This window comes from Mycteria americana, chromosome 7, assembly GCF_035582795.1.
Source record: "Mycteria americana isolate JAX WOST 10 ecotype Jacksonville Zoo and Gardens chromosome 7, USCA_MyAme_1.0, whole genome shotgun sequence".
In the NCBI taxonomy this organism is placed as follows: domain Eukaryota; kingdom Metazoa; phylum Chordata; class Aves; order Ciconiiformes; family Ciconiidae; genus Mycteria; species Mycteria americana.
Genome location: NC_134371.1, coordinates 25071573 through 25085751, shown reverse-complemented (window position 1 = coordinate 25085751; position 14179 = coordinate 25071573). Strand labels below are relative to the sequence as shown.

The following is a 14179-nucleotide window of genomic DNA, read 5'->3' as shown; positions in this document are numbered from 1 at the left end:
ACCAGATATCTCTACACAGTTACAGTACAGCAGTCTACTTTCACATTACTTTATCTCTGTACCCTTATAAATTTTAGTCTCTCTCACCACACTGGCATACACAGGACTGGTCCAAGTACTGCTTCAAAGCAGCTTTGATAGCCATGACATGGGGAAGAGGAGAGAAGGCAGAAGGAGGTGGCTCAGCTGTTCTGACGTACAATCGTCCAATTGCAAATCAGTGATCCTAAACTAGTGGTAGAGCAACCAGTAAGTACAGCGCCAACATTCAACGAGGCATTCCCTGCTCTGCACACACTCCTTCCTCCTCTCCTCCTCAAGAGACACCCCCAAGGGAAAAGCATAAAGGACAAAGAGGGAAAACTGAAGTAACAAAGGGGTGAAAAATGATTGATCTACATATTTGTCCATTCATGCTGTGAGTGGCTGAAACATGCAAGCATATGATTACAAAACAAGCATACAAGCAGTTTTCCTTTCCTTACTTCCAAAGTTTGCTACAATTCTACAAAGTTTTGAAAATATTTTATCAGAAGGTAAATGTTCACGTGAATAAACTCACTTAAAATCAAGTACACCTCTTTTTAAACTAAAGTATCCTCAAAGCCTATCCACTTGAACCACAATGCCCTCAACTGGTGGGCAACCTGGGAAGACATGACATTCTATAGTAATACAATTTTAACAAGCAAATTTTGAACTAAGATGAAGCACAGAAACTCTGAAATCTGATCTAAAAATCCCAACATTACAAATGTGCTTGTAAACACTAAGACTGCTATCTCTTATACTGAAAAATGTGATCCTATTGCTTTTACACACCCTTCACGTGTCTATATTCCTCTGTCTCTCATGTTACAGTAACACTGTGATCTTCCTGGGACTGGCACAGTTTCTTAGACTTTTATATACAGCACAGTGAAATCCTAGCCTATAAATAAAATACCACACATGACAGCAACAGCAATAAGTCATTTTCTGTTAATAACCAGAAGAAAAAAAAAATATTTTATCCTCTCTCTTTATAACTATACACGCCTAACTGTTTAGTTCAATAATGCATTATATTACACAGCATTACTAAAAGGCATATATACAAACTGCTCTAAAAGTAAAAACAAAATACATCTGCATAACAGAGATGGTGAATTAATTTTTCTGGAAAAAAAAAAATCAGAAGTATCTATGACATTCCACATTCGCCTCCTAAATTAAGGTAAAAAAATAATGAAAGTGTATTTCCTAATGCCAGTTAACCTGAAAAGATTGATTTTATTTTCTGATCTTTTCATCCATTGAGAGTCCACAGTTGGCAGAAGAGAGCACACTGCAAACTGAAATGCCACACCATCATTACTGGGGCATGGAGCTGAGGTTTGAATCTATTGTTTTCTCCTGAACATACTTGCTTTGATATATCTGCTCTCTTAACCTTGTCAGTCTCACTCAATCATTTTCTTTTTGAAGTCTGAAATGCAACAGTGAGAATGAAGTAAGGATTTCCTGTAAATCAGTCCTTTTGCATTTAGTTCATTATTTCCAATGTTTTTTCTCCTGTTTTTATTGAATTGCCCAGTTTCAACGTTACAGTACTTATACTCTTGCTCAAAGAACATCTAAAATTTTGCATCTAGAAATGGCCTAAAAGAATGCCTTTCCTGTTTTCAATCTCACAATAAAAGAACTAATAAAACAACAAAAGGAAGTTTAAACAATCAACCATCTTTAGGAGAAAAGGATGTTTAATTAAAAGCTGAATTATCATTGAAACAAATCCTCCCCCTAAACTGAAGGACAGCCAATGGTCCTCTTTTTTTTCATTCCAAGAAAGTTCTGTGCAGGAATTATCTTCATACACTTGCACTCCTATTCAAAAAATTTGTCAGAACACATTGCTTCTCAGGTCTTCACCCATTTTTTTCACAAAATGTCAGACTAACTTAGGCAAGCAGGACCTTGTACTTGATCACACTGAGAACAATTTCATACGATTTACTGAAATACACAGCCAGCAGCAGAGTCACTGGGATGGGGGACTTCATATAATTAGAGACTGAGCAGTAATGCCACCTGCATGGAAATGCCATGTCAGAACAAAGTTAAATAGAAGGAGAAAACCACCCACCTTCTAGTCCACAGTAAGGAGGCCACTGAAATTTCACAAGACAGTTGTGAATAAAGTGTGTAACTCCAGAAGAAAGAGAACACTAAACCAGATTGCAGAAACACTGTCACAAAAATGTTGCCCTCACAACAGCAACTGTGTTAAAGCCTCCCCAGCTAGTCAAGCCCTCAGATTCATTTGCTCACTCTGCTTTTGCAGGTTTTTCTTAATTTTCTTTTTTTAGGAATGAACATTTTCTCTCCAGCTATCTTTGTGTTTTCTTTTTATCTGGACTAACTTATCATTGATTTATTGGGCTACACTTCCACCATGCTTTCATACTCTGGAGATAATGGTCAACAGCCCGACAAGGTACTGGAAAGAACAAAGAGGAAGAAAAACATAATTGCGACAACAGACAGGTGAAATATGGACACAGAGATATAAGATGACCAAACACATGATGTGTGTGTTCATTATATTTCTTTTTCTAGCACCAATATGCCGTACCCACATTGCATGAACAACAGTTATAAATAGATAACGAAGAGACTGTCCCTGCCCCAAATTGCTTACATTCTAGCTATCAAATGACAGCCAAAGCCACACAAGCTCAGGAAGCAAGTTTACATGACGATTATAAAGGCTAAATGGATGCTATCTTACCTAGATGATTTGCTGTTTCCTTTTAAATGTATTTAATGTACATTTCTCTCACCACTTCACATGGAATTATACCATCCTTTCAAAGCCTTGGGTCAAACAATTCTGCAAAATCTGTATTTAATCACTTTTAAAAGTAACAAAGATAGCTAAACAATATAACACTTTTGCTTAACAGTCAAAGCACTGTAATTCTAGTAACCAGTCAAAAACTTTGATACTCATAAGTATATAATGATTACCAATATAAGCTTCTGGCAAGACTAACATTATCCAGTTATCCACAAGCACAGTTCTGCATATTGCATTCTTGAAAAACAACTGCACACTATTTCATAAATCAAACCTGCATACAACATGCAGGAACTCTTATAACAGTGAACTACTTGCAATGCTGGTGACTCCACAGTATCACTGTCGATTGCTGATTGGCATACAGTGTAATAAATAAGACTTGGTATAAGGTTTTCCTTTGTTTAAGGAGAAATCCACTATTAGCAATATACTCACTAGCTTTAGTTATCCTATAACGACTTCTGTGGACATGATCTTCGTTACTAGACATGGTTTGCAAGATAGTGATTCACATTCCATGGCTAGAATTAAGTGTTCTTCCTAGGTTTTCATTAAATTTTCCACTTGAATTTGCTATTTTGAAAACATAAAATCATCAGAATTTTCTGACGAAAGAGTGTAATTTCCTCCACTGTTCCTCCCTTTGATTTTTCCTATGGTCTTTTAAAGACTAATAACTTCTTCTTCCTAACAAGCTGCCCAAATGACAAGGCACAGCGGGGGGATACATTAATAAAATCACAAATGCACAAAAATTACCAGGGTCAACAGCTATTTACATTACTATAGCACTTAGGGATGCTAATAAAACACCAGGATCACAGGTACTGTAGAGATCCAGGATAAAGCATTGTGCCTGTCTCAGAGCTGCCAATAAAAGGAAAGGCAAATGACAGCTGATAGATACACATACACGGGGAGGAAGGACAAAAAGGGGCAAGAGCGTGACAAACCTGGTCAACATAATGGGCAGTGGATTCAGCATATTTTGGGTTGACCTTTCACAAGTATTTTGTTTATCATGACCTTAAGGAGAGTTTTAAGAATGGCATTTAAAGACAGACAATGAAAGCGCAGATGATCTTTACAGCGCCACTTCTCTAACATGAAAGACAGCATAGGAAAAAACAAAAAGGTACCCATCTGAATTTTTATATTAAGTGAATTAAAAGGCTGGCATTACTGGCCTGTGACAGTAACTGACATTTAGATCATGAATCACAGGTAACTAGCAGCATGGGCTACACTGGAAAATACAAGATGAAAGGCGTATTTTAGATGCGGAAGGGTAGCACTATCAAGGAAACAGATAAGGTGGTCAGGAGTTTGACTAGAGAAATTACCTTTTCAGTAGGATTCAGATAACCTTGAAAAAACAGTGAAAACAGTAAAAACCATTGGATACTTGATTTTCATAATGTATACTATGGGAGATGAAACAGTATGGGAAAAATCAAGAGGCACAGAGAGTCTTAGAGGACATGAGAGGCTGAGATGAACTTCTGCACACGCTCATTTTATGTTTAATATGCACCACAGAAAAAAATTAAAGGTGAAGTTTTATTTGTTAGTTTGTTTCTACATTTAACTTTCAGCTTGTATGTATATAGAAATAAAGTGCATTCCTTAAGTCATTTATGGATAGTCAGTCATCACACTGATTCCAATTTCTATGACAAATGGAACTTTATGAGACACCAAGTAAGAAACACTTTCATTCTCTTGTAATCTCCCCCATGAAAATGTTGATCTGGATCTAGAATCTGAACAAAAGTGTACACACAACTTCTGAAAAGGTGTTATTCCAAAGGATGACAGGCAGTCTTTCAGCCAAAAAAGATACCTCACATCATTCAAAGTGTTTAGAGATCCAACACACAAGCTGCGTAGTGAGTTCAATAATCACCATTCACAATGTAATGTTAATATTTATTCACAGTCCCTGGCACACCTCCAAGATTTTCTTTTAATTTTGCACGTTCAGAAGATAAAAGATGAGAGCATTAGGGAATATTGCACATCGCAAACTTTTTATATTTTGCTGAGAAAAGGACAACTACAAGAAAGAATTTAACACTCTTTCAGTCACCCCACATGCAGACAAAGACTGAAGTCTTAGCAAAGCCTTGGGCTCTAAAACCATAAATGGCATATAGAAGATAAGTACTTATACTGGCAGTAACTATACTTTTTAAACAATAAAACTTAAGAATCAAGTGACACAATGGAATTAGTAGGCAGCATGTTTAAAGCAAGCAACCTGATGGATAATTAAATTGCCATCAGCACGTGGTCAACATTGCCAATTTTTTCATGGTAACCAAAAGAGAACCTGGTGAAAGAGGAATTAATGGACAGTGGGCCCAACAACAGATAATTACACCAATGGATAATGGGTGCATCTCAGCCTAGACTCAGAAAGCTCTTAAGTTATCATTCTTTAGGGAACAGTAGGGTAAAAAAAGGGAAGTGTGTTCATACTTCTGATATATTTCTGTGTTCATTTACTGGCCACTGGACAAGACTGTGGTAGGTGGCCCTGCAGCCTCACCCAATGTGACAGTACCTATGTGCAGCATGGGGAAATACATGGCAGTTGCTGACGTTTTTTCAACAGTTGAGATGGCACCAATAAAGAGAATAAAAACCGGATGGCAGAATCAGAAGACCATCTCCCACAAAGGTAATGTTTCACCACTATTGCACATAAGTTTCTTGGATACACAGGCTACTTATTTCTAACAGACTCTGGCTCTCCTACCCTACAGTTCTTCATCTTTTGTTGCCTCCATCCACCATAAACTGTTTTACAGTAGATTGCAAACCAGGAGAATTCCTTCCTCCAAAGTGATGGCACGCTAAGCACACTGGATTTATGAACTTTCACGTAGTACCAAAATACAAAGGAGGAATCTTATCACCAAAGAGTTGGTGCAGAATACCCCTTCCTCATACTGCACTGCTCTGAAACACTGACCTGGTCCACAGTTAGGGCAAAGTAGCCCAACTGTGCCAAGATCAAGAACAAAACAAGCATCTCAGTCTTCCAGCGAACACTTCAGGAGGCTACAATCAGCCAGAATTCCTTTCCCCTCCAAGGTCTCTAGAAATCACAAATACATTTTTAGGGGGATCGGAAGAGGTCACAAAGATAAACTTAAGTTGCATTCTTGGCTCTTCCTATGGTATGATGCGCCACTTCAGGAAAGACATTTTCCCTCCCCTGTGCCTCACTTTATCCATCTCTAGCACCAATACACCCACACTGAAGTCCTTTCCAAAAGTGCTTAAGATCTATGGACAGAAAGTACCCTATAGAGAGCTATGTTGACATTTCAACAGAGAGCAGCAGCAGAAAAAAAAAAAAAAAAAAAAAAGGCTGGTTTTGTCAATATGGATGAAGACAGTCTTCTCCCACCTAGAGCCCCACACAAGACAGACAGCAGTAGTCCATATGCATACAGTTCACACATGCAAGGCTACAGCTAAAAAGGAATATTCCAGCCTCCCTTGGGCTGCATACATAAAACAGGCTTTCACTCCAACTAGAAGTTGGAGTGAAGTTGGACCAAACAATCCAACACAGATTGTTTGGTCCATTGGACTAGGAATGAATAGTATACAGAAGGTGGACAGAAATACTCTAATGGAGCCTTTCTCTCCTATCTCTCTCTCTGTAGGGAGTCATTTTTGCATTGAGCCAAAACCAAGTTATACATCTCGGCCAGCTTTCAGCTCAAAGGTCAGCAGAGCACCAAACTCTTCTTAGCAGGGTTATACAAGTGGAAAGGGGTGGGTAAAAATTTGTCTGAATAAAAGACCAAGTACTATAGGATTACAAAAAAACTATTTAAAAAACAACACTTCTGCATTTCTATAATCCAGCAGTAAATAAAGGAAACCAGAAGCATTGTTGATGATGGTTGGCTTTTTTTTTAAAATAGCTCATTGATTTTGGACTGCATCCATCTCCAGCATTGTGACTACACTTCATATAGTAATTAACAAACCAGAGTGCACTTCTCCAGCCAAGCCTTTTTTGTTTTGTAAATTTCATTGCACTTCAACACCATTAACCAGCCATCCCTCTTTCAAGCTGATACTCCTAAATTCAGTAAAAAAAGTGTCAGCAATGCTGCAACTCAGCCAAATTAAAACGGAGAATGTTTTTGACTCCATATGGCTCTGAACGCCAGTGTACTATATTACTTATTTCTGGGAATGTTCAAGTCAGTTGATTACTGGGCCCACTACTGGTATCCATCCCAAGACCCACAGAAACCAGCCAACCCTTCCCATTCACCAGGGAAGATACCAGATCAAAAACTTTGTGCTTAAGGACTTTTTGGATCAACTGGGCATTAATTTTCAGGCACTTTACTGACAACCAGGAGTCCTGGGCTCCATCCCTGCTACAACTAGGTTCCCCCCTCCGCCTTGGACAATTCATGTCCTTCCCAGTTGCCTGCTTGGATCAGATGATAACAGGGCAGGACAATATGTGTGCACAGCGATGTCACTGCAACTCCTGCTATTAGAAACAGCAGCAAGGAGATTTCCCAACTAGCATCTCCCCATTCCATATAAAGCAGAACATAAGCACAGCTTTGCCAAACCCCTTGAGTTAGGAGTGAGAGGAACAGAGTGCTATACAAAGCTAATCTACCCTCCTATAGCTGGGAGATTATGGGAACACCTGGCCCCGCCATTTGACGCCCCAAGGTCAAATGAATGCTATTTCAGAGAAACAACACAAAACCATTGCTTTATGACCAACATGATTTCATTCATGAAAGCTTTCTCTTCAGAGGCTGTGAGTGAACAATTCCTATTGCCTGCTGTAAAAACAAAAAGTACAGCAAAGAATAGGTTGTGGTTTTTTTTTTTAAACTGCTGAGCTCAAACGAGGCTTTTCACTGTATATGATACCTGCTAATTTGGTGACTGAAATGTGACGTGGGTTTCAAAGTATCTTGTTCTGCCTCTCTGCAGAGACCATCAGCAGAACAAATAAGTTACCAGTGTTTGGATTCTCATTACCTCAAATTAGCCTCAGCATAAGATGACAGGAACAGAGCCAAGCTTTCTGTGGGTCCTTACGTGGCACCTGTTAGCAGTCCATAAAGGACACAGAAAAGGGAGGGCAGATTTCTCTGCCCACAACAAAGCTTTCCTGTCAGACTATTGATACCTCTTTCTGACAGCAACTTTCAGCCTGCACACCCACACCACTTTTAATCCACTAACAATGAATCAGTCGCCTTGCTTGGAAGTGTCCCCAAGGAGTGGAAGGACTGCATGAGGGAATTGGGGATAGGGGGAATAGAAGGATGACTGTGCTAAGTAACATGTAGTATCACCACAAAGACATAAATCTAAGCTAAAACAATACATTTGTTTACATTCAAGCATAAAAAAGTTGGGACAAAGGAAACAGTAAGTTCAAAGGAGAATCTTCCGGTTATCAAAGGGGAAAGCGAATTACAAAATGAAAGCATCCCGTTTGATCATTCGTTCAAATAGTTCTGCTGGGCATTTGAGGCTACAGCTACAGGAGCAAAGACAGAAAGATGGGCACATCTTTGGATGGGACAAACTGATCCGCTCCAAAATGCATCCAAAACAAAGTCACCTGTGAAGAGCCAGAGGGTGACATACTAGGATCATTACAACAGGTACATTCTCCTCTGTTCCTATTACAGTTTGGCATGCTTACACGTCTCATCCACTTACTCCACCTTGCCTTTGATTCCATTTGGAGCAGAGAGTCATTAATAACACATCTGTAGAGTGACTAATACCATGGTTATGACTTTTAGGCTACACCATGGACCAAAACATTAAGAGAAAGTGAATCCAGCAGCTTTCCATGAAACTCTCCCCCAGGGGCCTGGTTACATTCAATATGCCAAATACCCAAAAGTTTTTGTGACAATGTATGATTTTGCAGGAGCTGAGTCTGATGACATGCTTCCCAAGCAGCCAGCTGGCCCTTTCATTCCTGCCTCTCTCCCTTCCTCCTGTCCTGGTACTAATGGGGAGGGCATTTTACAGCCTGCAGCTGATGCCAATGTGCCTCTTCCTACTAAAATCAGGTGTAACAGCAACATAATTAGAGACAGGAGTTCAAGCAAAACACGCCCATGCAGAAGCTTGATTTATTAAGTGTTTGAACAAGGACTGGGTTGCTAATATTGAAAACTTTAAAGGGGGAAAAATAGCAGGATTGAACCATAGTGCTAAGGCTGTCCATATGTACGGATTGGGCATTAGCCCAAATATAACAAGCCTGCCCACAGCTGTGGTATATTTAATCAAGACTTACAGACTAATTATTTTGCACAACTAAATCCAGCACCTGTGCAAATTGTCTTATTTCAGCTGTGGGCAAAGCTACTTAAATAACATTTTCAATTTCGAGAAGAAAAACGCGAACAAAATCTCTTCAAGTCCAAAATGTCCACAGTCAACTGCAGTACCCAGGCAGTGTAGAGGGAGTATTTAACTAAACTCCTATCAAAACTCCCACTCACATGAGAAAGCTCTTTCCTATTCAACATTTGTGGTATCTAATTGCAGGTCCCCAGAACTAAGTATCTTTTGACTTCCATGAAAGGAAATAAGGAGATGAGAACTTTAAAAAAAAAAAAAAAAAAAAAAAAGTATCTGTTCCCCCCCTCCAAAAAAGCTGCTCTCTTTTCCCACTGAAATTTAATTCCTACCACTATGTTCTCAAAGCTGGACTCCTGAAAATCGATTTCTTATACCGTATTAGTCTTGAAAATTATTTCCTCAGTATGGGTATAATATTAACAATATTGTCTGTTAAAAGTGCATAAAAAGGAGTTAAGATTTCTTTTTCTCAGCAGCAGGCAGCAAGGTTAACTACTGCTTTGCTTTGACTACACTAAGAGTACTAAAACTGTGTACATATACAAGAAAGTAAATTGTGCATGAAAAGTGTACGAGTAAACACCACCACATACAAATGAATAAATTGCTTTTTTTTAGCAAGTCAGAGCCAGTTCTCACTGCTGAAATAAACATGAAATCTGAAAGGCACCTGAAAGTTTCTAAAATAAGGATATTTCTTTTCTCAGACTTTAAATGTGCTTTTGGCACACTCACACTTTATCATTCAAAATAGCAACAAACCAAAACAGACCAAAAGGACAGAGTTAATTCAATGCAAAGATCTTCCCTCTCAGTAAATGTCTCGCACAGTACTACTCTTAGCAACAGAATGTTTATACAGCACAAGATAAAGAGAGAGGCTTTTCACTGACACCTGGGACAGAATCAAAGAACAAAAGCAGCTCCCAGTGCAAGAGAGAAGTTACGTTTTTCAAGTGTTCCCACCTAATGTAGACAGAAGGCCAGCCATAACAAGTTACAACAAACAACCTATTTACCCACTTCCAGAAAATGCTTGTAAATTTAAACTGTGTGAAATGTCTAACTACTACTTTCATTCCATCAAAAGGCTTCACCAGCAAGGGACAATAAAGCCACTGGCTTGACCTAAAGGGGCTGGTAGGTTAATCTATTCTGACTTTATTCAGTCATGATACTGAAAGATTGCTTGAATAACTTACCAGCATTTAACAATGCCAATAGTCACCCTTTTACGACAGTGCTCCTCCAAAGTGCCCTCCAACCAAATTTTTTAATCATGGGGGGATATTAAAATTTTTCAAAAAATAATTGTAAAATAAACCAAAATGCCATTTCTCACTCATTGGTAGAGGACAGAGGAAAGAGAGGTAAATGACCAAAAGCAGAAGAAAATTTTTATCTTGCCCTTGCACATCTCTTTCAGACTTCCACCATTGCTTGTCAATTTTAGATAATATGCTATCTCTTATTAACTGTCAATCACATCTTTTATTTATAGTATTTCCATTCAAATTGAAGAAACTAGACAAAAAAAGCTATTTTATAAAACCTGCCTTGTAACAATAGGCTTAATCATACAGACCTCAACGCTTTGTATTTTAATAACTACTGGCTTGTTTTCAAAACCCATTCCATGAGGGTGCTCGACACTAAACATAGCAAAGCAGTGAGTTAAAATTAAGCACGTAATGAGGCCCACAGAAGTCAGTAAACTGGATTCATCACTCAGTGATTGATTTAATCACTCAACTGTCATATATTTAAAGTTCACAGCCTATGCTTAAATGCCTTTCTGGAGAAAAGTCTCCAGTGCTCAACACTGTATAGTGCACAATCCTATACAAGCATTGTCCTCCCTTTAATAGTACAATAACCATCTGTATGAAGAAACTACATAGACTTACATCAACCTGCTAGAGCAAGGTAGCTTTGAGAATAGCAAGAGTTATGAGAACAAACTTTCAGTGCAGGTTCCTTCATGCATTCACGTTTAACTGTGTGGCCATATTTCTTGAAAATGGATCACTCTTCATGTGACCTGACAGGTAGTGAAACATTTTTACACGAAGAGAGCGCTGTGTTCTCACTCGACATATCAGTTAGAGCACTTATTCTTCAACATCAACAAACAAATGCATTTTCATTTAACCTTCTACACCTGTAAATGGTTTGGCAACACAAGAGAATATCAAAAAGCACAACCAACCATCAGACACCTAAATGACATTTGAAAATGCCTTGAAAAAAATCCATGCCAATCTTTTTTAAAATGATCCCAAGAACAAGGTCTAAGCTTAAATCTATTCCTAATTAGATTTAGGTAGATGCTTAAAATACCAGTCAAGATTAAGTGCCATCACCTTTTTCCAAAGGCAGGCTCATCAAAGAACACAGAAGTAAACCATAAGCCAGCGACTACAGCATGCAATGCAAGAGAAATGAAAAACAAAGGAAAGAGCTTTTCCTTTTGATTGCAGAGGATACTTTTATAAACTATTCATAGGACTGCAGTACCTCAAAAATTCCTACCTTGAAAAGCTGTGATATGACCAACAATCATGTACTTCAGTTCAAAGTTCAGTGCCTGGATACTTTGAGTCCTCTCCCTTCGAACAGCTGCCTGGTAGCTTTCTTCCATTTTTTTGGTGCAACACGTTGGTGCTCTATGTTGACAGATCTGTAAATCTGACTCTTTAAGCAAACAAGAAAAACACAATAATTAGAAAACCTTCCAACTTACACCATAAAAATAAATAATGCTTCTTAATGTCAAAACAACCACCATGTTTAAAATGTTGCAACAAAACACAACCCATAAGGTTGTGCACTATACTTTGTGAAATGCAGTTGTTATCTCAAGGACTAATTTATGACTTTCACTTAAATTTGGATAACATCACATTACCAGCTGCAAACTTATTTTACACTGTTAAGAGCATTGGGCACAAAATCATCTAAACACAATCAAAGGCACAGCAGAATCACTGAAGATTCACATTCAAGGGGGCAATATTTCCATTGTACACCTTGTGCTAAGGGCATCATAACTTGAACATCTGAGTGAAAACCATGCCTCAAATTAGGACCCAATATTCACCTCTGTAGTGCCTCAAGGAACCACCTATTCACCTCTTACACTTCAAAAATCTTTGAACTCCTAAGCAGCTCAACTGAAAAAAAAAAAAAAAAAAAAAACACCAAAAACAAAAAACAAAAACAACAAAAAAAACTTTTCTCTCTAGTTTTAACATGTTTAGTTCCTTTCCGAATCAGATTTTGAAACAAAACAAGTGGCAATAGTTGCCACAAAAATACAATTGATTTCTGCAACTGCCTGAGTTTAGCTGTCTAGGACCAGAGGTAAAAAACTGACTCCACATTGAGAGAGACCCAAACCTACAACCACTGGGAAGCCAGAGACTGCTACCTCAATTTCTAGGCTTCACTTGTAGTGAAAGTCAGTAAGTATTGCCCTGAACCAAAAAGAACTGGTTTTAAACTTCGTAGATGGAGATCTACTTAACAGCAACCTTGAAATTTTTGAAACCAAGTTCTAGCCTGCCTATATGTAATGTAAAGGCACTGAAATCACTCCCACCTCACAACTACAGAGAAAGTTGAAAGTTGATTAAAAACTTAATTTTTGTGGATTATTTTTTTATCATTTCATCATTGCATGTGTTTCATTAAGTTTAGTGTCCTTGATTAGGAAACCTACGTCACACAGAGTTGTAATGGACACTCAGGGTCTACACCATGGGATTTGCAGGTGCCAGAAAGTTCCGGAAAGGAGCTGTTACAGAGTACACATAAATATATTCTGGTGCTTCACAAATACATGTTTTAAGAAGGGGAGGAAAAGAAAGCAAAGGACTATTAAGTAGAGCAAATCCAAAACCAGAGGCAGGCATAAAAAAACTACCAGAGCCAAAATAGTCACAAAATATTAAAAAGCAGATATTTCTGATGCAATTTCTCAGTAAAACAAGTAAGAACACTCCAGCAGGAAGCCTCACGCTGGCGTGTTTTAGGCATTACCTTCCCTCCACCTCGAGGTGGAAACGGTGGCTCTGAGGGAAAGGGGCTGCAGGTGCCCGCCTCCATCCCCAAACCTCAGGCCCCTGCACAGCTCTGGGGAAGGAGACACTCTTTCCCGGGAAGGCCGCTGCCGTGCTGGGGGCCAAGCTCCGCGCTCCCACCCACACCTGACAGCAGCCCGGTGGGAGGTCGGGCCCGAAGCAGCAGCGAGGCACTGGCACCATCCCTGCCGCCAGGCCCGGAGCTGGCCTGTCCCCACACCGCCTGCCTGGGGCAGCCCACCACCCCTCTGGGCCCACGGGGATCTCTGGTTTTAAATCGCTGTGAACTCTGCTGGCAATCCCTCCCCACACAGCAACAACAAGACCAGAGGGCACGAATGGATGGAAACAGCCTCCAAAAGGCCATATTCCTCCAGAGGATTTCACCCAGGTCACCACGGAGCACCGGACCAGGCCTTGGGACAGAAATATTAATGAGCAATTACACTGCATTAATCCTCACCATTTGGCCTTGCAGGTTAACGCATGGCAAGACTCCACATACACTTGACGATGATGAAAAACAAGAAGGTTCAAGGATGCACACTGGAAAAGCAGTAGAGAAACATCCAAACAAGCAGGCTCTGCTCAGGGCCAGCTGCAAGCCAACAGCTCATTGAGACTAAAACTGCAGGGAGGAGCTTCAATAAATCTCCCTTGCCTGGAAAAAGTAAAAACACTGAGCTGGTTGAAACGTCTCATTTGACTTGAAAATATTGCTTCCAGTTTACAACAACTCTCATGTGAAAGTGCAGCTAATTTACATCAAAAAGGTCAAAACCAAAGTGAAATATTTCAATAAACCTACATTTTTATATCAGTTCACAAACACATCAAAGTTGTCACAGACTGGGCTGACACA

At 39.3% G+C, this 14179-nt stretch overlaps 1 protein-coding gene across 2 annotated transcripts in view; it reads right to left on the bottom strand.

The window, feature by feature from the left end:
• LOC142412359 (glypican-5-like) overlaps window positions 1–14179 on the bottom strand; it is a 410584-nt gene that overhangs the window by 370178 nt on the left and 26227 nt on the right. For both annotated transcript variants that reach the window (XM_075507444.1, XM_075507445.1), the window contains exon 2: window positions 11768–11929. In XM_075507444.1, the coding sequence (XP_075363559.1) occupies window positions 11768–11929 (162 nt within the window). The remainder of the gene's footprint in view (window positions 1–11767; window positions 11930–14179) is intronic.